At 47.0% G+C, this 25,695-nt stretch overlaps 1 protein-coding gene across 3 annotated transcripts; it reads right to left on the reverse strand.

Annotated features, from left to right (window-relative positions):
• Window positions 1–13,902: 13,902 nt before the first annotated feature.
• DYRK3 (dual specificity tyrosine phosphorylation regulated kinase 3) lies at window positions 13,903–25,669 on the reverse strand. 3 transcript variants are annotated; one of them, XM_029999341.2, is made up of 3 exons: window positions 25,477–25,669; window positions 24,607–24,722; window positions 13,903–20,530 (listed from the first exon to the last, which is right to left on the reverse strand). In XM_029999341.2, the coding sequence occupies exons 1-3, from the start codon at window positions 25,514–25,516 to the stop codon at window positions 18,959–18,961; spliced, it is 1,728 nt and encodes a 575-aa protein (XP_029855201.1). In that variant the 5' UTR covers window positions 25,517–25,669; the 3' UTR covers window positions 13,903–18,958. The 3 variants fall into 3 exon arrangements, with proteins under 3 accessions (XP_029855201.1, XP_029855203.1, XP_040975592.1); XM_029999343.2 differs by lacking the exons at window positions 24,607–24,722; window positions 25,477–25,669 and adding an exon at window positions 21,666–21,971; XM_041119658.1 differs by lacking the exons at window positions 24,607–24,722; window positions 25,477–25,669 and adding an exon at window positions 21,712–21,970.
• Window positions 25,670–25,695: the final 26 nt, after the last annotated feature.

A 25,695-nucleotide genomic window follows, 5' to 3' on the forward strand; every position in this document is an offset into this window, starting at 1 on the left:
TCCTCCTCCCGGCCCGGCTCTGATGTCAGCGCCTCGCCGCGGCCGGCCCCGGCCGCCGGGGGAGGGACGGGGCGGGGCGGGCACCGGGCCTGCGCCCGCCGGGGCCGGGGGGGGGAAGGCAGCTCGGCTCGGCCCCGCCGCTTCCCCCGGGGCGGTTGGGGGGGGGGGGGGGGAGGGGGGTGGTTCTTGCGCTTCTGAAGGGGCTGGCGGGGGGGGGTCTTAGTGCTTGAAAGGGGCTGCGGGACGTCGCCGGGGGGGGGGGGGGGGGCAGAAGCGAGCCCCCGGCCCCGGTGGGGTGCGGGTCTCAGCCGCCTGCCCCAGAACCGGCGGCTCTCCTGGAACCCGCGGTGGGATGTCAACAGGTCGTGGCGTTCCCAGTCACACACCACCACCCCCCCCGCAGTGACCCCCAGTTAACGCTCTTCCCGGTGCCCCGAAAGCATCCCTAACGTGACAGGATGGCTCTGCCGAGCCAGGAACCGCCGGTGCCCACACACCCTGTTCTCCAGTACCTCCATCCATAAGCGATGCCCGGGAATACGGGAGATGTCAACACCGCCACAGGCACACAGAGCACCAGGGCCAAGGCAGGGCGTGAGAAACCAGTCCAAAAAGAGTAAAGGCCCTCCTGACCCTAATAAATTAACCCCTATTTCCATGTTCAGGCCAGAATCCAATAAAGACACTGACAAGGCTAAGAGAGAAGGGATCCGTGCCGAGGTGCAACGTGCTGTTGAGCTGCCCGGCATCCTGCAAAATCCAATGAACATTTCTCCAGCTGGAGCACAATGGGAAATCAAGACTTTTCGTTACGGACACAAAAAGCACAGCCTGCTTATCACTGATAATCCCTGTTTTCCAAGTAAAGAACACGTGGGTTTTGACATTCATCCCTCTCTTACCCAGCTGTACCACAAAAAGCAGTGAGTGCGCCCTGGGGAAGAGAAATGAAGAAACATGCCCAAAGCCACACCAGGAGCAAACGGCAGAGCCTAGAGCAATCTCCAGAGGCCCAGCTGCTGCTTTTTGGCGGGCGGTACGCATCCAGCCCCGCACACAAGCCCACCCTGCGTGGCACAGCCAAGGGGCTGACATGCCACTGGGGCGGCGAGGGGCAGGACACGCTCCCAGGCCCTGCGGATCGGGCAGCCGTGTCCACGGGGCTGCGAAATGACAGGCAGCCCCAGCCCCAAGCCACGCATGGGCTCCAGTCTCCCTGTGAACCACAAAGAGCTCTGGAAGCCCCTCTGAGATGCCCTGATGGAGGGTCCTGGTGAGAAACCACCATCTCCATCTGCACTCATGTCAGCAGTTTCACTGGTGTCACAAGGACAGAGCAAGGCATGGAAGTGGGACTTCCCTCTTCTATTTGCAACTAAAGGAAAGCGATAGCAAAATAAAATGACCGCGGCATTCAGGAGAGGGAACGCCAGGCCCACGGTACACAAGACCCACACCAAGTCCTCAACAAGCAGCTGCCACCAGAAGAAAGCAGAATCCAGAGCCTGAAAGGGGCAGGACAGAGAAGGGCAGGACAGAGAAGGGCAAGCCATCATCTCTGCCGGTCCCTACACACAGGCAGAGCTGCCTGCACCGGAGCAGGAGGCATTGTCTGCCATCCCAGCACCTCCTGCGATCAATAACATCCTCTCGGATTTTTTAGTCAAGCCAATAAAACCACCCCACCTGTTAAAAAAGCCAGCTCACGCTCTTCAAAAGCCAGTTTTTAACTAGTGACTGATCAATAGCTGGGTGAAGCAGCGGATCCAGCTAATCAAAGTACGTCATTAGCAGCAAGAGACAGAGCGTCTGTCGGGAGGTGGCAGCGATAGTCACCAGATGGGAGAGTGAGTAAACCTACACCAGGCGCTGGCAGCTTTATAAATAAAACTCTTGTCGAGTTGGCGGTGCCTCTCGCTGCGGGTCCCAAGTTTCCCCCGCGAAAGCCGTGGAGCAGCGGGAGGCCTTCGCCTGCTCCTGGCACATCGTGGCGCAAGCGTTTGCAGCAGGAAAATTTCCTACTGGGAAAGTGGATTAATTCTGGGACTCGCAGCACCTCCCAGATTCTGATCCTGTGTCCTTCACCCCAATTAACAAGGGGCTTTTGGGGGGCTCAGAGTTACATCCAATGTACCCTGTAACAACGGATCACAGATCAAAGATGCTTTAAAGCTGCCAGCACACTCTGTGGGGTTTTCCCAGCATTTGCCTCCCCTTACTTGGGCTCGTCTCAGCACGTCTGGGGAAATGAGCCTTTAAGCCCCAGTTTTTCTTTACAGAGGAATCTGGTCAAAGGAAAGCGATTGACCCATTTCGCTACTCCGTTTCCTTTCGTTTCGCTCATATTTGCTTTGTAACCCGACCCTGCAGCTATTTCAAAGATAAACACCACTCCCGCGGAGGCACACTTCGGGGTCCCAAGTTTCCCATGGAAACCTCCTCCATTTACTCATCCGACGGGAGGGGAGGGCTCCCCGCTCCCATAGAGGTGCCGGCCAGGGCAGCCCTCGCCCCCCCCCCCCCAAAGCCGGGGTACCCGGTGTGCTTGTTCAGCCTGGGGGGGTGGTGTGACCCCCGGGGGGGGTTGTTGAGGAGAGGACACCCAGCAGATTGCAAACCCCATCCCTCCGAACCGCGTCCCGCCGCCGCCACGAGGTGGCCCCCGGCCCCCGCGGAGCCCGGCGGGGCCGCTGTCCGCTCCGGGGGGGGGTCCGGCCGCTTCTCCGTCCCTGCGCTCCCCCCCATCACCACCCCCGTACGGGGGTGAACGTTTTGCAAGGTGCGTGGACCGCGGGACGGAGCCCTCCCGGGAGGCAGCCGGCAGGTTTGGGGTCCCCGTCCCTTCGCAGCCCCGGGGCAGGGTGGGACCCAGATGTACCCCCGACCCGTGTGTGTCGTCGTCCCCCCCCAAAAAAAGGGGACCCCGTCCCGGTGGGCTGCGTGGCGGGTTGCTCTTCCCCCAGCGTCTCTCCCCCCATCCCAGGACAAGAGAAAGTCTCTCCGGGCTGCAAAGCCGCCCTGTTCGTCCCTTCCCAGGGCAGCTCCCCAGGCCTACTAGGAAGGAGGCCAACACCGTGATTTATTGTGCAGGACCTGCCAAACGCTTTGCAGACCGTCTGGGCTGGATGTGGAAGCACCGAGGTGAGCAGCACCCAGCCGCTGGCACACATATTCACAGCCAAACACTTTCTCCTAATCCTGCAGGCGGGCTAGAAACAGGCTAGTCCTCAGATTTGGGGACCTATTTCCAGGTTCTCCATTAACCGATTAAAATGTGGCCCAGAAGCACTGAGGTATCCATCTCCCCTGTGATCTTTCAGAGGCAGAGGGATGCAAGTGTGGAGCGCAGCCAGATCCCCTGCCATCCACCCACTCCCCTCCCAGCACATCACGCAGCTTTGCACAGCAGAGGAAGAACCACCATACGGGGCCCACCACAGCAGCAACCTCTTCTGCACAGCCCACCAGATCTGGCTGCTTCAGCCTTTGCTGTTTAAAAAGAAAAAAAAAAAAACCACCACAACCCAAAAAATCCTCCCCAAAACAAATTAACCCCCCCCAACACCAAACAACAACAACAAACACCAAACAAACAAACAACCCCCTACAAACACCAAACCCAGCAGCAGTGGCCTCCACTCCTCAGCCACGAGAAAATTCATCTGGATGTGAAGGGGAAGCGATTTTTCCCTCCTTCCACTCCCGACTCCGTTAGAGAAAAAAGCAATGGCCAGCAGCAGGCTCAGCCTTTACATCTACATGACACAAGCGGCTGATCTGCTAACGCACTTTCCCTGGCAAGTAATAAACTAGATTGTTATTTGATTATAAGAGAGTTACCAGAAAAAATAGACCATGAAGATTAGGGTAATGATCATTAAGGCTGTATGCATCCTGTTCTCTCTGGGTAGATTTGTATGAACACAAAACTGGTGAAAAGCTATCCCACTTAAAAAATGATAATACCTTTAAATAATCCTGCATGCTTTTAGGATAGGGGTAATTGATTTGGAAAGATATTGTTAATCCCCATTACAGCTGTTAATGTCATTCGTAAAGCAAGAGGAGGATTGGAATAAGGACAGGAGGTAGCACTGGAAGTATGACACTGCAAGTTTTTTGCCATGCAAAGGGAGTGTAGCGTAGTTCTCTATGTCGGCAAGGGAGACGAGCTCCGTGCAGACATGGTGGGATGTGAGAAGCTGCTGCCCCGCTGTGCTCTGAGCAGCCAGCCCAGCTCTCCGAGTTGCTTTGCACCAGGCTCCATCGCTCCGGGAGCTCCAGCTCCGCTCCGACCAGCTGCTCCGCTCTCCCAGGAAGCGGCTGCATCTCAGTGCTTGGAAGTGATCCTTGTGCATGGTTTGCATATCTATTTATAAAGCACTGTGCGATCCTTTAGGACGAAAGGAGCTATTATAACCTGGATTTATTACCCAAAAAGTAACCATGAATTTTTTTTCCATTTCACCCTTCATTTACTTGTCTCGAGACAAGCCTGAGCAATAGCATTTAGACGGAGACCCTCTCCTAACCCTGTCAGAGCAGGGGATGTTTCTGGCTGGCAATATCAGTCCCTTGCCAGGGATGTTCCCCACTGGCACCACCCTTCTGTGGCAGGAGGAGGAGAAAGGCCCCTTGGCACATGGTGGGATGAGGCAGCAGCTCCAGGGCTGGGCTTCCCCTCGGCAGATTAGCACCCGGCAGGCTCCGGCGTTGCTCGCATACCTGAGCGGGAGGGCTCCGCAAACCCTTCCCGCTGGACATACTCTAGCTGACACACAGAGCCCATAATTGCAAGACATGTCAGGAAATATTGGTCAGGATTATATCTGTCTGACTGACGCATACGAGGATTTTCCTCCCCCTTCCCTGGCCAGCCGGCCACCCCTACACACAGCGCAGGGGAGGACACGCACCCCACGGTCGCTGGACCCCGGACCAGCACTCAGCGAGACCCACGGGACAGACCTTCGTGCCATGGGTGCATCTTACATGCATCCACCTCGGGCAGCGTCCCCGCTGCCTCAGGGAGCTTTCAGCCCAAGGGAAGAGCACATTAAAAATACATAAAAGCCCCCAGCCCTGACCCGTTACGCTGCTTTTCTCAACACAGGGTGATTTTTCCACCTGGAAACTGTATCCTGATTCATTGCCCACAAGATGATGCCAAATGTACTTCCTTAACTTACAGTCACAAAAACCGCTACTCAGAAATACAGAAATATAGATCTTCTAAAATAATTTGCTTTGAAAGGGATGTAGTCCAACTGACAAGCAAAACCACAGATCCCACGCAAGGGAAAACTGAGCTTGCAAGCAAATATTAGTTCTTGCCTAAGGCACATCTGAGCAGCAGAGCAACCCCGTGGCCTCGGAGTAAGGAGCAATCAGCATCTCATGTCTAGACCTCGCATCACTTTTTCTAAATGCAGATTTATTTTCTTTATTTTCTAAGAAAATCCACAGCGATGCCACTATGGAGAGAGGACGGGATTTCAGCTCAGCGATCAGACAGAGAGCCTCTGATCATTTGATTAAAAACGGGTCCCTCGTGTGCCAGGGATCCCATCGGAGAGGCACCCAGTTCTCTGCAGCTCCCGGGTCCGTGCACAGCCACTGTGGTCCCTGGGGGTCTCCAGGCAAACGTGTCACGTTTTGTAGGACAGAGCTGTCTGCTTCGCCGCCCGCCACCTCGATGACAGGCGGGAAGGCAGATCCTGCCTCATGCCTCCACATCACTCATCGCTATATGCAATTTAATGGGCAGCTCTGGAGCAGAGATAGGGAGCCCAGAGGCTTCTCTTTGAGTGCAAAATAACTCGGATGAACTTGAACAGACTCGGCTCCTCGTCAGCGAGAGGTGGCATCGGAGCGGGTCAGACTTCTAAGGTCAGAAGCAACCGTGTGCTCCTGCACGGCACAGAGACCCCTCGCAGGGGCCCAGCCAGCAATATTTGTGACCTGCAAGGATTGCCAGAGGTCCGACAGAAGGAAATAAGCTAAACCAGACCCAGAGATGGACCGACAGTCTCCCCAGCCTTGCCCCAGCCTGAGCCCATCGGCCAAGGGCAGGTGAGCCACGGGAAGACGCGCTGCAGGATCGCCCACAGACTTGGCGATCGCCTTGGGGGTACCAGCAGGAAGGGTGAAAAACATGGCATAACCTGGAAAAGGACACGGGACGGGCGCAAGGCCAGAGGAACGGCGGCACGCAGGGGTTACAGGCACCGGGCTGGGGCAAAGGGGCTTGCTTTTAAACCGAGCATCCTGAGGTGCATTTTCCCGGGACAGCAGCTCACCCCGCACTGCGGAGGGACAACGGCGCAAGACCCCGGAGCAGAGCGCAGGAGAGGGGTCTTCACGCGAGCTGAATGCAACCTGGCAGGGCCTCCACGACCTGCAGATGTGCCTCCTCTCCGTGCCACCTCCCAGTGCACTTACATCTGCTGGCATCCACATATAACCCAAATCCCCGCCGGTCTGCCAGCAGAGAAGAGGCATTTGTGTGACAAGATTACAGAGATTAGCTTCATTAGCATAAATAGCTCCTGGGCTGGCCCTAATCCAGAGGGACATATGCGGCCCATGTGCCACCACTTGCAGTCTTCCCTGGCCTGGCCTGAAGAACCTGTGTGAGCTGGAGGAGATGATTTTCACCAGCGTCTCTATGTCAGGGCAGGCACCGTGTGCCAGTGGGGACCCCGCAGATGCTCCCAGTTCAGCCCAGCCCCTGCTAACAGGATGGCCACACTGGGGTGGCTCTTTCTGCTCCCGTGGCTGCCTCTCAGCCCAGCGGTCGCTCTAACAGGAGCACAGGGTCCTCAGGGCAGAGTTTGCCCTCTGTGTTTTTTGACACATCCTCTCCAGGTGCCTTGTACAGCAAACAAAGGCGGTGATAGCTAGCTATAACCTAAAAATGCCCCACATACATGGCAGCGACTGCTCTCTGCAGGTTTCCATACAAACCTGGGCAGTTACGCACCCCAAACGGAACAGCTTTTTACACCCCACTGCTTGACTTTCACCTGCAGAAGGCTCGCTGTTGGGAGCCCAGCTTACCTGCGAGCGGAGCCCAAAGCGAAGCGCTGAAGGGCTCACAGGGATCAGCTGAGAGCAAGCGGAGACTCAGTCCTCAGCCCTCCGCAGCAGCAGTTACTCCCTGCTAGGAGGGAGGACTAGCACTGCTGGAGGGAAGCTTCTTCCACAGCAATTAACACCATTAATTCCCAATAATCAGCAGCTGGACCTCACTGAGCCCCAGGCAGCCATGAGCGCTCCCTGCAGGGACGGGGGAAAGGGGAATGCAACCCATGAGAAGATAAAAATTGTGTGATCTCCTGAACCCCGCGAAAAGGTGGCCGAGAGGGGTTGTGAGCGATGCCTCAGCGTAAAGCACAGAGCGGCCAAGGAGCTGAGGGTCAGCACCGGTGCAAAGAGCCGCAGCCGCGGTGCAGGGACCCCCGCAGCCCCCGCTCTGGGCACGGCCGGGGTCAGGGGCCGGGGGGGGCAATGCAAGAGGCTGGCGGTGGCTCACCTTGAGCCTCCCACCCCACTGGTTCAGCCCTCACCTCTCCCCTTCGCCTTCCCGCACGGGTGCTGGCGGCAGCGGGGTGCTGACAGGGCTTTATCTGGGTTTCTGCGGATGGTGGAAAAACACTTGGGCCACCGAGCAACAGGCTAAAAGTGCCCAGGGTCAGGCCGAGCAGCTGCCGGGGGCCGTGCTGGAAGGGCTTTGCTCTGAAACCGCCGTATCCGCCCCGGCGTGCTTAAACCAATAACACGAGATTACATTGCAGCAGGCTGGGACCTGGCATGCGGTGCAGGCCAGAAATAAAACTGTTTGTGTAGCAACTGAAAAAATAGCAACAGGAGCTAGGTGAGGTGTGTATCTCTTTTTTTTTTTTTTTTTTTTTGATGCCAGAAATATTTATTTATTTGGGTGGAAGAGATTTGTTTACAATTCAAAGGGGTTTTGCTTGGGATGTGAGCTCCCCAGGCTGTGCCCCGGACTCTCCCTGTGCTGCAAGTGGCAGCGGGGGTGTTTCCATGCAGGTCTGGACTCACTGGCCCCAGCAACACCTGCGTTGCCCTTTCGTGTACCACAGGCTTTTGGATGCTGGCGTACACTGAGAGATGCTGCATATAGCACAAAACAGAGCTAGCAGGATGCAGATACAGGCTTGAACGAGGCTGCAGCCCAATGTTCAGAAGACATCACCTACATTGCTGCGTTCTAGTCCCTTTCCAGCTGTTATGCCCACCTTACGGACAGGGAAAGGGAGTCATTGGGCTTCTTCAGACTGACTGCAGGCTCAGGACTGAGCAGTGTGCCAACGCACCCCCTGCGGTGGCAGGATCCGGGTGGAAGGAGCAAGCACCACGGCCGGCAGACAGAAAATAAGGCAGATGGCCTGATAAACGGGTCCAAACCAGTTGTATGCAAAATAAGAAGATAACCCTCTTGCAAGCGTAGGGCCCCTCTGCTCTGCTGCTCGGGGCAGCTCTCCCAGGGCTGCGGTTTCCTGCGTGAGCTGCAGACGGGCGAGCGAAGCACAAGGTCACCCCGCGGCTGCGGGCAGAGCAGGGACAAACCTCCCATCTCCCACGCCTGCCATCCCTGCTGCCGGCGGTGCTTAGTCCCTCAGCAGTGCCACGTAGGAAGAACTCTGCAGATGGCATCAAGGAGGTCAGAGACAGGGAAAGGAAGGGGGGGGTGGAACACGCCTGAAATTGGGTCCACCAAAAACTGCATTTGTTGTGGTCTTATGGGAAAGTAAAGCATCTTTCTGTAATGTTGCCCGTTCGTACAAAGGGCCATGGAGCAAGACCAGAACCTGAGAAAGCATTTCATAAAGGCTGTCTTATCCGCTGTGTGTGATTGGACCTAACAGTGTGAACAATGCATGGAGCTCTGGTTTTAGTTTAATAGGAAAAAAAAAAAAGATTCATCAAAGAATATTTATAAAAGTTTGTGTCATTCTTGTGCATTTCTCATCACATGGGGATGTGTCAAAGGCTCATGCTTAGTCCAGCAAGTGCTGAAGAGGGGTCTGGAAATAGTTAGAGCAAAGCATGTGATCCCACTGGACTGGGGAAAAGAAGAAGAAAATCCAACTTGGAGGTCTTGGCTTTCTCTTACCCTCCTGCCATTTTATTGCCTCTCCTACAAGCACCACCAGTGTCCCATGCAGTGAGAAATAAGACGAAGAGGGAGGTAAAATGCTGCTGCACATATAACTGCAGCCAGAACATGTAACCAAGCCCTCAGTGGCTCAGCTCCACGCAATTGTCGCTGCAAAAAACATCCTGAATCAGCACCAGCTGGCTGGAAAATGAAAGCTGGGCTGTTTGCTCCCCTCTTGCATCTCCCAAAATAACCAGCAGCTTCCCCATACTCACCCCCCCCCAAACACACACACTCTCTCCTGCCTTCCCCAGCAATTCAGGGACCAGCAGGAGCCGCAGCCGGCACAGCCAGTGTGCCCAGCCCGGTCCTCCCTGTGCCCCTAGAAGTGACTGGATTAAAGAGGCATTTTTGAAGATCATCGGTGTATTAGTATGTGGAAAGTGTTGGAAAACACGGTTATCCCCTCCCAGTGCCCGGTCTCCCACGCGGAGGCTGTGCGGTGCTGCGGGGCACCTCCAGCAAAGAGGCAAAAACGTCTTAAACCGCCCCCCTTGTTTCCACATTTATCTACATCTAAAGAAGAAATTAAGCACCTAAATCCTATTGGCATGGAGCAAAAGGTGGGCAGCACACTTCTTCAGGACCTTCAGAAGCTCAAGCCCGGAGGCAGCAGCCGAGGAGCTACACGAGCTCTGGGGCTGCCCGTCTCCAGCCCCTTTCTATCCCATTTCAGACAAGAGCTTCATCATGTCATCAAGACCAAACTATGCCAAAGGCTTGTTATTCCCTGAGCTCCGCACAGGGCAACAGCAATGAAGGGAATTGTGAAGGGGATATACAGGGGATATATGGCTCACGTCTCAGAGATTCAGCCTCAGACAAAAAAATATCCCTCTCTGCTTGCTTGCACATATTTATTCTGTGCTTATGGCTTTGAGAGCAGAGAACTTCTGGTGTAAATTACTTGCATGACCTTTCCTGTTTGATGACTTTACAGCTGGCTGCCCACACTTCAAATATGATTTCATTTATGCCATCCATCATCAACACCTGCTGGAGAGGCTGGCAGCTTCTATCATTAACATTATTGGTGCTACTATCACCCAGCATTATGGCAGTGGCTGGACAGAACATGGGCACGCACGCAGGCTCAGAAGATATTGCTGCATTGCACCGCCCTGGGCAGTGCAGGACGTGAATGAGGACCTTGGGCATTATCGGTCAGACCTGTGATAGTATTGAGTAAAATACTTCTTTTGTCCTCTCCTTATCCTTTTCCCACACCAGAACGAGCAGCATGAGCTGCTGAAGCTCCTGCTGAGTGGGGCAGAGTGGAAATCCTATTTTTCCAATTCTTTTTCCTGCCCTACAGGACCTTCTTCCACATGGCCACCCACCGCACAGCCCTCGAAGGCCACCAGCCGAGCGCAATGGTCCACACTCCCAGCTCCTTCTTGGTTATGACTTCTTGCATTTCCAGGGATGCATGTCCACAGCAGCCTCCCTGCAGCCAGAAAACCACCCAGGGCAAGAACTGGCTGCATTATTTCTCATCTGGGGATCCCCTGGCTCAACAGCACCCTTCTCTGACGCAGCGCATCCGAGGTATTCTCGCAATGCAATTAAAATTGTGAAGAGCTTCATATTAAATTCAACCTGTTTTAGAAACAATGTCACTGGTCTTTACAACAGCCTCCAACAATAAATTCTGTGGGCTAATCAGGCATGTGCTTTATTTCTTTCAATCCCTTCTCAGCTATGCTTAATTACTCTTAATTATTATAATCATGGTCTCTGCCTTCTTACCTACAACCCACTTGCCCAGGAAAACAATTCTCTCCGATACGCCTCTCCTCTACTGGTAAAGCCAAATATCAGAGTTTCCAAGCTAGTGGAAGGAATGCAAATCCTTACATGGCTCTGCTCCTCGGCAAGAAGCTGGGGCTGACTCTCTGTCATCTTTAGAAAGCTCCTCTCAGCAGTTAAGAATGGGCAGACTTAAATCAGGCAACTGTTTCATCCCTGCAGACAAAGCACAGAAGCTGAAGCACACTTAAGGGACGGTTCATTTAAACCGCTGTCGTGAGAGGCGAGGGAAAAGCTGTGGAGTGCTCGTGCCGATGACCCCATCTCCCTGCAGTGCTGCACTGGAGCAGAGAGCCAGATCCCAAACCCTCCTTTGACTCCTTGTAAGTTCAGACTTCACAGATGCCTTGGGGCTCAGATTGCTGCTGCTGCTGCTGGCTGCAACTGCATGAAGTATATCCCTGCACATTTATGATGTCTGCATAAACACTGGGGAGAGACAGAAGTGGTACCACAGAAAAACATTTAGCGTACGTCATATGTGCTTTGTTCGAAGAACATGCATTCATGTGAAGAGAAGAAAACGATCTTCAGAGGAAAAGACATTTCTGAGCATCTGTGCGTGTGGTTGTCCTAAAAAGCGTTTGTAAAGCCCGTTAGGCTAATTTGACAAGAGGAAAGAAAACAAACCCAACGCTGCCTGCCATTCATTCATATCGTCTGTGCAGCAAAGAACTTAGTTTATAAAAAGGATTACACGAATCATATGAAGACTAGCACTAGCTTGCTAGCTGATGCTTAAAGAAAACCTAATTATGGGCAAAATTCACCTCTTTGGTCCACACAGCCTTGAGCCACACACCGACCCACACCCGTAAGAACAGCACGCGTGTGTAAGAATCGAAAACAGAGCTCAGCAAAGACTCCCCATACAGACTGACGTTTCATTGATGCCACCCGTTCCAGCAGACAATTTACTCGAGGGCTCCCTAAAGAGCCTGCCAGGCTGCTCATCGTCGCCAGCGCAAGCAGGAGACGCAGCCCAGCGCAGCCGAGGACCTCGAACAGGCTCCTCGTCGCTGGACACCCAGCAGCCTCGCCTCTCGGAAGGGAAGTCTACAAACATCCTTCCCCTTCGCTCCAGCCCGGTGAGCGTAAGGACTACTGGCAGATTTAGCTTAACAGCCGCTGATGTGTTCGGTACCGTCTTATAACCCTGCATACACAGCAGGGTCAAGTGCTGCACTCCTCTGGAAGGGAGAGCATGGCAACATCCTGCACATGGCGAGCCCAGGCATCGTTAATCATTTATACCATTACTGTTACGAGAAGGTACATCCCAAGTTTTCAGTCTGGTAATTTTGAGGCCCTTTGGAATGGCCCTAGGAAGTTCTTGGCTGTTATTTTCAGAAAAATCAGGTCCCTTTAAAACGTAGCAAGCAGAAGACCCAAATTTGAAGCTCCGTAACAGCTAGCCACCATTGAAAAGTCTTGGCTTACGAGTATAAATTAGATAGGCAGCTTAAAAAAAGCCCTCAGCCTGTGTCTTTAAAGTGTCAGCAGGCAAAAATTAAGCTGGACAAATTTGTACTAAGCAACAACTCATTTGCTAGACTGATGCAGCTGCTTTTTAAAGCACTTTGTGCTAAATGAATCTGCTATGTGGAATGGCATCGCCCTCTTACTATGCAAAGGTTGAAAAGTTAAACCCAGCGAACCAAAAGGAATATTGCTAAATACAACTAAATTTCTTCTTCTGCCTGTCAAAATGATTCAAGAATCTCCTGATTAATTTTTCCTTCAAGAAACCACACCAATTAATGAACAGCAATAATTAATAATGGATGGAAGATACCACGTGAGCAACAGGCCAGACTCTAGGCTTCTGCCCCACCATCTGACTCTTTGTGCAGAAATGCAGATTTTATATTGACATCCCTCAGCATAATTTAGACTGGCAGAATTATGTGCATACAGGTTTAGTATCAGATTCCCCAGTTCCTTAGCCGGCATTAAGCAGAGCTTCTCTTTACAGCAGCAAGCTGTGCAGCTCCAAACTCCAGAGCAGTGATTCTCTTTATCACACAGAATTTGTGATACAACACCTTATCAGATTACATCAACAAGCATTACAGCATGGCAAGATAAGCTTTTTTTTTTTTTTTTAAATGAGGTGCTGTGCCTGAGAAAATGCCACTCAGTCATACAAAACCCTCATACAGACTGTCCCATGGAAATCAGTAACCATGGCAGGCTGAGCAGGCACTGGGCCTGCAGGCTACATAGCTACACGTACGTCTACACATATACTATAAACAAAGACATTCAAAGAACACTTAAATGTCTGCGTGTACATACTTGTTACTGTTTTCACACTGTAAACTTTTTTTAATCAAATATTTGCCATTCACCCACATTAAAACAAGTAAATTAAAAATTCACTCGGTGTTGTCTGCAAACTTTCTGCATGTAACATGCATTGTTTAATCATATAGGTCATAGCTAGAGACCTTTTTATTGCAGCATGATTTCATCTTCAAACTATTCCACTATTCACTTGTGTACAGTAGGTTACCCATTTATAGGTTTCTAATAAAAGCAAATCTTCCTTAAGTGGCTATTACTGGATTTCTCCTTTCAGCCTAGGGATAAGCAGGATTCTGGGCTTTAAAAAGATCGCTAGTGGGCTGAATAAGAAAGTGACAACTGAAGAATGTCATGGCAAAATGTCGATATGTTCTAATTACAGCACCGTTAATGAGAAGAACATTTCTCGTATCAGAGCATTCATCACGTTTAGCATAGACACACTGAAATCATCTATTCACATAGAGTCTGAAAATTTTTTACTCATCTCTAGTTAGATACCACAGAAGGTAGTGTCTGGCAATACAAGGTAAGTCACACCATCTGGAAATAATTAATACTTTTTTTAAAAAAATCAAGCACTTTTAGGAATTTGCACAGTCTGTTGCTAAAGAAAATTATGTATTTATTTTCTTTTAAAAATGAACTGAAATACAACTTTAGGAAATATCCGTTCATTACATTTAGATACATAGTTTGAGACTGACTTATTTCCAAAGTGTTCCTTCACAGAGAGTTATATCCACATGCACCTTAAATGTTTTCTACATTCTCCACCATATTACATCTCATCACAATATTTATAATAAAAAGGCTAACCTGTAAATTCTTTAGACGTTGACATTTATTATGAACACCTGCAATGTATAAGAAACCCTGAATAGTAATTTGATTGCACCGAGACAGATGTAGGCTGGTAAAATAATAAGGCACAGTACTATGTATAGGGAACACAGGTTATTCTTTTAGCAACACAGACTTACTGACCTAGTTAGCCTGTCTGCAAGAACTGTATTTGGATTAAAGTCACTGCACCCTCTGAGTACAGGGACAATGTTCACCTATCCAAGACTGCTCTGATGACCCAAGGATTTTACATGTTACGGTGGGAGTTAAAAAACTGTAAGATATCCGTGGAGTTTTAGAACACATAAGGGCTCTTTTATGGGAAGTGTGAAGTGTATACATTTCCCCAAACCCTTATCAAGTTAATTAAAAAAAAAAATAAAATCAAGTAGTATCTGTGATAAGCACTAAGTATAAAAACATTATGTCCAACTTTCAAAACTGTCAAGTACCCACAGCTCCAAGTGCTCAACACATGCAAAAGCTACAGGTTTTTTCATTAAAGTCTTTCAGCACAGTTTGTTTTGAATCTCAGCTGGGTACTGCAGAGAAGTACCGCAGATCTTTCCATATTATTTGGGCTCTCCACTTCCACAACAGTATTAAACTTTGGCAAGCAGGGGATTTGTATCAATCATTTCAGCAGAGATCTCTGGGTGCAGAATCAGCCTTTTGCTTGTATGGCTAGGATTAGTAAGACATTGCTGAGATCATCATGTATATGTTTCACAGCCAAAACAGCTATTAGTGTTAAACAAGAGAAAAACAGAAGAGCTGTAGTCTGCAGTGAATATCCCTTTAAAAAGGACCCTAGGTTTATTTCGGAGGTAGTTTTAAAGAGGATGGCCATTGCAAAGAACCCCTACTGATAAATTGCTGCTTAAAAGTTTTCAACTGCATGAAAGTCCTAACAGGTCACAACGATTGTAAGCGATTTCAGATGGAGCAACACACTCACTCTTCCACAAAAGTCACCTTAAAGCTTTCCAGTTAGTCTGCTGTGAATTCTTAGGTCCCCAGACAACTAGAGTTCCTATTCGAGCTGGATGGGAAGAACAAAAAACTCTAGTGAAGAGTATCTGTTGTACACAGAAGATCTCTAGAATCAGGTCACTGTTGTGAAACAAGCTTCCCATTCAGCAGCTGGCATTAGTAAGACCAAACCAGCAAAGAACTAAACGCAGCCTGGGTGGGTGTTTGCCTGTGGTACCATGTTCTGCAGGGAACAAGAATACTTCACTGTCCCACTGAGTTCAAATAAGAACACGTTTCTCCCTGCAACTTGGACAGGCAGATAACATTTGGACCCCAGTGTAAAAGCAAGGTGTATCTGTCAGATGTGATGCTCATGCCTTGTCATTCGTTTATGTAAAAATATTGCTAAACCAAACAGCTAAAAATGCAGACAATAAACAGAGCATGTTATTTACAATACAGAGACTAGCAGTGTAGTAAAACAGAGGGAATGTTATAAGAAACATTTTAAAACAAGTTTGGGTGACTTTTATAAATACGATGTCTGTTTTGCTGTAAACCCAAGTAATTTGCATTTGTTTTGTGCTACCTTCCTAAAAGAATGTGATTGAAGTTCCAGTGGAACCTCACTAGTGCTGGCAGATTAACAAACTTGCAAAGCAAAGAGTTACTGCAAAAATAAAAGCTGTTCTGTTAATCTATTTAGACAAGTTAAGTTTAGTTTTATACTACTAACCAGTATCACAACTAATGAAAATGATGGACTTCTGGCGATTTCAGACCTCGCTGGTGTTTAGCTTTCCAAAAAACGAAGTGTGAACTTGGGATTTGACTGCATCTCACTGAACACAGCCACTGTGACCGTGACCACCCGTTATAAGTGACATCGTCCAATGACGCAGCCCATGGTCCAACCCTCCACACATGGCTGTGGGCAACTCCTATGCTAATTCACAGGGAACTCAACAACTTAAGTGCTTACAGGGACAATTCCTCAGCTCTCTCCCAGATATGATATTTATTAGCTCACTTGGAGGGCTCTCATGGTTTGGGAATACCGTGTCACACTATTCGCTGAAAGCAAACATTTTATAAAAAAGAAAATAGGGCTTAGTAATCGCAAACAAGACCAAAAGATTCTCAGCTGCAGTCCCTGGGCTACAAAGAAGTCCTTTTCAATATAGCAAAAATCTGCTGAGGCTGCTTCCTTTTCCATCTCACCTATTATGGCTGTATGGACAAGAGCCCCAAATTAGCAAGACAGTTAACTATGCACTTCATTTTAAAATATAGTAGTCCCAAGTAAGTAAGATCCAATCTTAAACATACACAACTTATAACAGGCACCTTGTGCAGTCAGGTCATGCTGAACACATTTTCTAGATAAAAAGCAATGTTCTTGCCAGCTAATTACTTTATCTGCAGTTTTACAGCACCAGCCTTAAGTGAGATTACTGTCTGTACACCAGAGGCTGTTACATTAGAAGTTACCTCATAGTAACCAGTTCCCAGAAGTCACAGGAGAATGATTATTCTACATTTGGCATTTTATAGATGAAAGTGGTTTAGAACCAAGATACTGCTCTGTGTTTCTATGAGAAGACCTGTTTGTACAGCTCCTAGCACACCAACACTCCACTGTCTTCTGCCAGGCTCCAGACACTACCATCACTTTATGGTCTCTATATAAAGTGCTTTTCTATGCATCTTTCCCTAACAACCTATTGCTCCTGAAAGGTTCCTTTCTCATTGCTCACCAGGTGTATTTTGCAAAAAAATGTATAAAGAGCAGAGGAGGAAGAATAATGTTTCTGGCTTCTGAAAACGTGCCACGTCTATTAGAGATTCTACGAAAATCGATGGTGTCTTCTGCCACTTCCCCCCAAAATCCACTTCCCTGATTCTCCATTCAAATAAAATTCCACTCAGCCGAGCAAAATAAAAAAAATACCAGTCATGCATCTTTATGAAGTGAACTATGAACATACCATACACGCTGGTATTATTTGTAGCTGAATGGATAAAGGCTAGACTGTTATTTTAATGTTATTACTAAGCTTATTGAATTTACACTTATAAAACAAAAGTACTCAGAAAAGCTACGTACACAAGAACCTCAGTTTAAACAACAGTCCTGGAAAGTCTGGAGCTTTGGCTCTGTCTTTTTGACTTTTTATACAGGCCTCCACCCAGCATTTCACCAGTGCTGTAATTAAATAGAGCAGAAGAGAAAATGCAGCCCCATCTTCTCAGAGGGAGGGTCTTGTATTGAACATGTGGTCACCTTATCTTAAAATTCACCCTGATCATTCCTTTGTTTGTATATGGAGAGTCTCCTTGTTTTAACATTAAAAACCTGCTACAGAGAAACTCATTACATTTAAACCCTTCTGTTCATAAAAGCTCTAAATTGTATTTAAAACTGTGTTCAGGCACCTGGCAAGAGATCAGATGTTTTAGTAAATGGACTCGGGCCATGTGGCTGCAAGAAGTAACAACCCAAACGAGTTGTGCTGTTGTCATTACAGGTCACACCACCTTTTCATGTTCTTGGAAGATAAAGGAAGAGGAAATACAAGCTCATATGTTTCAAGAATGAGAAAACGTAGGCATCTCTCTCTCAAAGACCTGAAGGAATACGATAAGAAATAAAGCAATTCTTCCCATAATGTATTTTGATTTGGATCCACCAGTTCTTGCACCTTATCAGTCTTTTCTGATAGTTCACAGATTATGCTTAGATCTCAGAGCATGCTTCGAATTATTAAGCATGCCCTCCCCACCCCCATTTTCTAGTTACAGTCCTGGGCCTCAAAAACTTTTACTTGTCTGATAGGGGTGGCATGTTTGCTTTTTATTAAAGAGCTCCATGCAATCAATGGAATTCACTCTACACATAAAAAAAGAAATATTTAAAATGACCAGAATCTCAGACATATATAAAACAGCTCTTCAAGTTCAATATTTTTGTTTTGGAAACAACACGGGAAAACAAACACACACACACCTGGCAGAACTGATGTTTTAAATGAGCTCCAAAGAAACATATAATTGATTCATTAGCCCTGAACAAACTGGCCCACACTTGTGAAGGACCAGTCATGATCCTGAATTCCCCTACCAGCTTTCCATAGACTTTTAAGGGAAATAGAAAGTGTACAGAAGTTAGTAGTTCTATTTAGATATATCCTGTGTTTCGTGGCATTTCTATGCTCCTTTGGGAAAAAACCCCCAACTATTCAGATGATAAAATTTCAACACCAAATTCCTCTGGTGTCTACATCCCATGGTATTTTTAAAAACCTCAGTCAGGATAGATAAGGGAAAAGCAGCGCAGAGAAACAGAATTCTTCAAACATAAGTTAGCAATTTGCAAGTAAGTTCCTAATGCATTACATTAACACATTTGTGCTTTTGACAATAGATGTAAAAATTCTCCCCAGAATAAAAAGAGTTCAGTTGGAGGTTAACTGAAAATATGTATTTTAAATCCATTTCCCTTGCTGTCTTAAGCAAAAGAATGTGTTAAACCATCCTGATAAGAAACAGTTTGATTTCTAAAACAGCATTATTAAATAGCACATCTGCCAAACTGTCATTTTACTCAACAGCTGAGCTGACCTACCCAGTAATGTAATATGCACCACATTGTGAGTGAAACAATTAGATAAAAGTTAGCCCTTTAAATGTGTACATTTTGACTGAACTTTTTATATTCAAGATTTAGCCTCTAATAAAAAGTAAATCCATTAAAAACCTCTGCATTTAACTTCCTTACACATTATTAACAAACATTTAAAATACAAGGTATGTATTCTGGAAATACATAATTCTCTATTAGCTGACCAGCTTGGGTAGCACAGTACATAGAGGTATACTGCCATTGGAGTCAGATGTTAAATTAGCCCTCAGCTTGTTCGCTACTCCAACTACAGGAGGCAACTTAGAACCTATTCCTGTGAAAGAACTTGTATAGCTAGAAATCCGTTTATTGGAGGTTTTATCAGTGCTGGGTGGTTTGGGCGTTCGTTTACAAATCCAAGGGTGCCTCAAAGCTTGACTCGGAGTCATGCGTGCGGAAGGATCCCAGCTGAGACATTCTTTTAAGAACTCTATAAACAAGGGATCGTCGCAGCCTTTCAGTGCCGTCACCCAGTCTTTGTTCCCTGGAGCGCCTCGTATTTTACCCCGGCGCGATCGACTGCCATTAAGGGTCACTCTTCCATCTGCATGTGTAGTTACAGTGCAGTAGCGAGGATGACCCTTAGAGTTGATGAAGTTCTTGGCTCGCTTGGATTGATCCAAAAGCTTCTGAGGTGGCATTCCAAGAAGTTCCATCATACAAGCCAGTTGGTCTCCCTCATCCTCCCCAGGAAAAAGAGGGTATCCAGTCAATAGCTCCACCAGAATACAGCCAAAACTCCACATGTCTATGGGCATCCCATAGCGACTTCCCAGAATTACCTCTGGTGCCCGATAAAATCGAGACTGAATATATGTGTAGACTCTTTGGTGCTCAAAACAGCTGGACCCAAAATCTATAACCTTGATTCCACTCCTCCCTTGCTGTTTTAGGAGGATATTTTCTGGCTTCAAGTCACAGTGTATGATTTTGTTTCTATAAAGGGCATCCAAACACTGCAGAATAGAGTGAGCAAACTTGCGTACCAGTTGGATACTGAAGCCCTGAAACTTATTTCTTTTAATCAGCTCATATAGGTTCATACTCAAGAGTTCAAAGGTCATACAGATGTGGTTCCGAAAGGTGAAGCTTTCCAGCATGTGAATAACATTCATACTGCCTGTTTTGTCCTGCTTCTTCAGATGCTCCAGAATCCGGATTTCTTCTGCTGCTTGGCGATGGAACCTCTTTTCATTGCGAACCATCTTTAAGGCTAAGTGTTGGTGGAGTTTGTGATCGTAGACTTTAGCAACTTGTCCAAAACTGCCCTTGCCAATGATTTTGAGTACTTCATACCGGTAAGCAAGATGGTCATGGGGCACGTGAATGTAGCTGCCTTGGTCATCATCATAACCTCCATTGTTGGGACCACCAATTACTCCTTGCCTCTTTTTTGCAGCTGGACCCACAAAGTAAATTTCAGAAAAATTAAATATCTCTTGCTGCTCATAAGCAGATAATTGATGTTTGTACTGTTTGACAGCTTGCTCTGGAGCTTGGGAAATGGCTTTATGTGCTTTTGAGGAACTACCACCACCTTTAGAAGTGCTTATGCTCTCTATACTTTTATCTTTTGTCAGGGAAGGAAGAGATCTTTCTGAACCAGTAATTCCTACAGACTGAAGAGTGCTACTCCTTCTGTTGCCACAGTCTTCAAATAATTGCTCCACTTTGACCTGACTTCCAGTCAGAGGGTGATCCTTCATTGCAAGTTTGTTGCTAGAAACCTACAGATGGAGGGGGGGAAAAAAAAAAAAAAAAAAAAAAAGCTTTACTTTATCTTTTAAAGCACAGACTGAGAATAAAATCAATACCACGTTAAACAAAAACAGTAACATCAACAGGTTTTGCATTTCTATTAGGAACAAATATAAAATGCTGGACCTAAACTAACTCAAGTTACAAGGGCAGTTATAGAAGGGTACACAAAGAGAATGCAACTTACTGAAACAAGCACTTGCACAAACATAGCATACTTTTAAGTCCATAAAGGGTAAACCTGAGAGAGTTAAACACTCAAACAAGGACACAATACCTACCTCTACTAGTATGCACATAGTCAGCAAACAGCCGGGGGAACAGCTATGTTTAGCTTTAAACGTGGGTGCAGCAAACACAACCAACGACAGATGCAACTTGCACCTGTCTAAAACATGCAACATCACATGAATGTGCAGAGAAGTGTCAGGAATATTGCAAAGACAAGTGTGCCAAAGGAAGACAAAGAAACAACAGCAGGTGACATAAGGCTGGTGTAACCAAGCTGAACGAGGAGCAAAAGGATGACAGAGCAAGACAAGAGAAACCATACTTTTTTTTAAAAAAAAAAAAAAAAAAAAAAAGTTTTTTCTTTGAAGGGGAAAATACCACCATAGCCACAACTCCCTTTGAAATCATGATAGCTGCACAACTATCTTAAGACAGACTTGGAAGCTCTGAATAATCGAGAATATCTCTTACTCCAACTTAGTTGACAGTAGTCTCTAACCACTGCCTCTTACTGCCTTATGTTAAAATATTTACATCTGAAATGAATGCATAGAAGGTGAGAAAAGCACTGTGAAATTTTTCAAGCTTGTCGTTTTTACAATTTAGTAAACACTGAACTCCCTGGAGTTCAGTTCAGTTCCTTACTAGAACAACAGTTATTCCCCTTTTCTACTCACTGACGCTCCATGCTGATAGACAGCAGAGAGGTGTTGCCTTACCCTGTGCAACACTGAAGAAGCCACGACTAGAGTAGCAACATCTGTTTTCCATTTTGTCCTTTAATCTAAAAATAAAGATTTGAGACACATGCCAAACCAAATCCCTGAAAACCAAAATAACTACACAGGAATCAAACGAAAAATAGAAATAAACCTGCAGATCCACAGCAATACAACCAAATTCCTTTTTAGTTACATACAATCCAACATCTCGGCACAGTCCGTAAAGAAGGGAAGTGAATGTTCTTGCCAAAAACAACTACACACATCTCTTAAAAGAGTCTGTTGGTGCTGCCTTGAAATGTTAGCTCTTGCTCACAAGCCCCCAAAAATGGGCATTTCCTGCAGAAGCCAGTCCCTATCAATGGTGACTAGGGGCCATCGGATATATCCTACTAAGTTCCGCTACTTGCATCCTATCAACCCCAAAATACAGTGTACTGTAAGAGACACGCCTTTCCAGAAAGTCTTAAATAAAAATACAAAGCCCAACCCTGGTAACTTAGAAGAAACGCCTTTTTCTCGGAGTCTGGCTGAACCTCTGAGATAAGAATAGCATATTTTCAGAACTGGCTAAAAGACTATTCAGTCCAACAGACTCAAACAGTAAGTTTACAAATAAATAGAGAACATTATGCACCGAACAAGGTTCACACTTGTTTGTTTTCTGAAGTTTTCCGGGGGAGGGGGGGCAGGAGAAAGGGGGAAAACCAAAACAAAACAAGCCTGTCCTTCTACAGTAAAAGTCTTATTTTCACCTTTGCAATCAAAACTTGATATTGTTCCTACATGGGTTTCAATTGTATGCGCAACAGAAGCAGCTTTTTATCGCTGTGATTCAGAACAGACACAACTGCTCCTCTGCAGCCAGCCACCCTGACGCAGAACATTGCCATGGCAGTTTGTATTAGCTGGGCTCTGCGGAGCAGCCTTCTCTAGCTGGATGAATGAATTACAGGACCAAGACTTCAAAACCTGCTACCGTATTGCAGAAATGCTACTTATTACATCAATTTCTTTCGGGTATTTTATTTCCAAAAAATGGTGTTAACAGTCTGAATGTCAATTGCAGCAACATGATGAAGTGTGAAAGCCTTGCAAACAGTGCTAAATCTAAATATTCTCTATTCAGGAGCAATAGCAATCTCTGCTAGCGCTGCTGTTTGTAGCAACATTTTGTACCTTTGAATCCCCAATTAAACAAGGAATTCATTATTCCATTTATCCTGGAACTATTTCTTAATGAAGCTTTGGATCTCAAACCTGACTCAACAGCCATTCAGTAGTAAAGGACTACATTTTCATTCTTAGAGGACTACCAAAATCATTTGCCACATGATGATGAGACACAAATATAGATCAATCTTAACTTGAACTCAGAAGAGTTATGCTTAAAGTCAGATGACTTCTGGGTATCATCAGCTTTCTTTCAACAGCTTGCTTTTACGAATCACAGGCTGCACAGGTTTTGTTTTATTGATAAAATGCTATTAGCAGCCAAGAAATTAGACTGACAACACAAGTGGCACCCTGTTGAAGATTTTCACATCCTTACAAAACTTCATTCTAATTGAGAAGGAAACAGTTAACCCAGTTCCTACACAATTGGTTTTGCAAAAGCACATCAGTTGTTTTCTGAATATTGCATTAAACAAACTGAATTAAACACAAGTATTCTCAAAGCAGAGATATTTATGTTCTCTTATAGCTAAGATGAAAAGAACGGACAGCTGCAGACATCAGAACTCTTCAATTCTCATGTAACTTTACACCGTAATACAAAAATCTTGCAAGAAGGAAACCAAATATCACTTAATTCCAGATACTTTCCCATTAAAATTGAGCATCATTATTTTCATCCTTGCATGCTTCATCTCAGTTCCTGCTTGCAAGATACCACTGAGGTTGTATTTTTTGATGTGTCATCATGGCAAAATAGGCATTTCATAATCCTTAATCTTGCCTTAGGAAGTTAACAGGCTTGATGGACAAAACACAGACGAAGAATAAGATACACCAGTGAAACAAAATATTCATAAAGTTATATTTGTATTTAAGTGGATACTTCCATTCTTCTGATTTCTGTTCAGTTATGAACAACTGAAGTTACCTATGACATAAACACTGCAGTTTAAAAGTTCCCACGTCCAGGCAAAAAAATCCAAGCCACTACTCTTCAAACTCAACAAATCTCTAACTTTCTTCTACTCTCCCTCAATATTGCCAAAAAGGGAAAACACAGACCCATGCTACTGAGTTTGCTCAGTGAATGGCACAGACCAAATTAATCACTAATATCTGTTACAATAAATTCCCGCGAAGTAATGATTTTCAAATGCATCTTACTCGGTGAAATGCCTATTTTCACTTTTCAGAGAGTGGGTTTTTTTAAGCTCAAGCTCCTTCACTTCTGCCAGAATTCAACAAGAGCCAAAACACATTTAAAAACCATATAAAGGTCAGATCACTGTACAGCTAAACATGACCACTACTGCTCAGTTGAATCAATTTAAGGGAAGATCTCATAACTTCACATCTGCTGAGGAAACACAGCACTTATGAAGAAGCACATTAACACCTTCAGTCCATAAAGAGCTATTTCGCTAGCAAAGGAAGTGGCAGATAATGCCAAAGTTTTCAGAGGAGAAAGATACTTTTGTAAGATGTTTGGCAGCCACAGAAACCCACACTGCTCCTTCTGCTGTTCGTAAGTACTTATCTCTCAGAATTTTCATGAGGGAAACTAAAATGGAAACGTGCAAGAGGTAAAGCAAAGCATGTGTGGATTTACATACTTACTGACATACGAGGTGACATGACAGAACACTTCAAGCTTTTGTAAAATAACTTTCTTGATTAAAACATGAGCTGAGGATACTAAGATAGGATTTCTGAGGCTGCCTAGCAAGTTCTACACTGAACAGAATACCACATCATTTTTATGCTTAGTAAAAGCAATAATGTTAATAAGTTACTACAAAGCTGCAACATCCCCCTTTTTTAATTTATTCTTTGTAGGGAAATGTCCAACTCCTTTGTAGTTCCCACTGCCACACAACACAAGGTGAGGACCCAGATGACTTTAAAATACTCACATTAGATCTTCCAAGGGAAGGAAGTCCTGAGGGGCTGTGTTCTTCATTTGTAGACTCTTGGTACCTAATCTGATCTATCCTCATATAGGAGTCATATAATCCATCTCCAAACCTGGCTGGAAACATCCCATATGCAAACCAGTTAGTCACAACAATTCACGTTGATACAGACAAACAAACGCTGCAACGTATCTCATTTTGCACATTTTAGTCTGCAAGATCATCAGTTCTCGTTCATTTATTAAGTGATCTTTAGAATTTAACTAAATGTGAGTACCACAACAAAGTGCGAAGCTCTTGGGAAATCTTAGTTTGTGATGCTTTTCTTTTAATTTAGAGCTTCTCTTTTTTTAATCAACTTCTGCACTGCAAATATATCCTTCAGAAACATTAACCAACACACTCCCCGTTTTCCCTTAAGCAGGATAATCCCGAACTAGCCGCATTGAGAACGACAACAGAAAACGAGCATACACTTAAATACTTGATAGGACTATCCTTTAAAGTAGGTTATCCTTTAAAAATGATACGTGGGAATTACCGTTAGCAGATTTGCTGCAAGGGGGGAAAGGGGGGGGGGGGGGAAGTCGGTTTGCACCGTAACTGTTGGCAAACACCGTTAAAGAACCGAGAACTGCAACGTGTAACGCGACCGACCCCGCACCGGGAGCTCGGCCGGTTTGCGAACGGCAGAAACCGGGAACAGGGGGGGAGCTTCCCCCGCCCGCGGGCCCTCCCCGAGGCCTCGGCACCGCTCCCCGCGGGACCCCCGCGGCTGCCGCCGGGTCGTACCGGGGAGGGCCCGGCGGCCGCCTCAGCCCTCTCTCCCGCCCCGACCCGGCCCCGCCGCCGCCGCCGCCGCCGCCTCACCTGCCCCGAGGGGCGCCTCCGGCTTCCTGCCCAGCAGCATCGTGGCGGGGGGGGGACGGCCCCCATCCCCCGCCGGGCTCCGCACCACCGCCGCCTCCCGCCCGCGTTCCGCCGTCCAGCGCTGCCGCGGCGGGCGGCGAAGGCTCTCCTCAGGCTGCGGCCGCCCGCCACTGGCCCGGCCGTTGCCACGGTAACGTCGTCCCGTCCCCCCCACCCCCC

The sequence above is a fragment of the Aquila chrysaetos genome, chromosome 24 (genome assembly GCF_900496995.4).
Source record: "Aquila chrysaetos chrysaetos chromosome 24, bAquChr1.4, whole genome shotgun sequence".
Classification (NCBI taxonomy): domain Eukaryota; kingdom Metazoa; phylum Chordata; class Aves; order Accipitriformes; family Accipitridae; genus Aquila; species Aquila chrysaetos.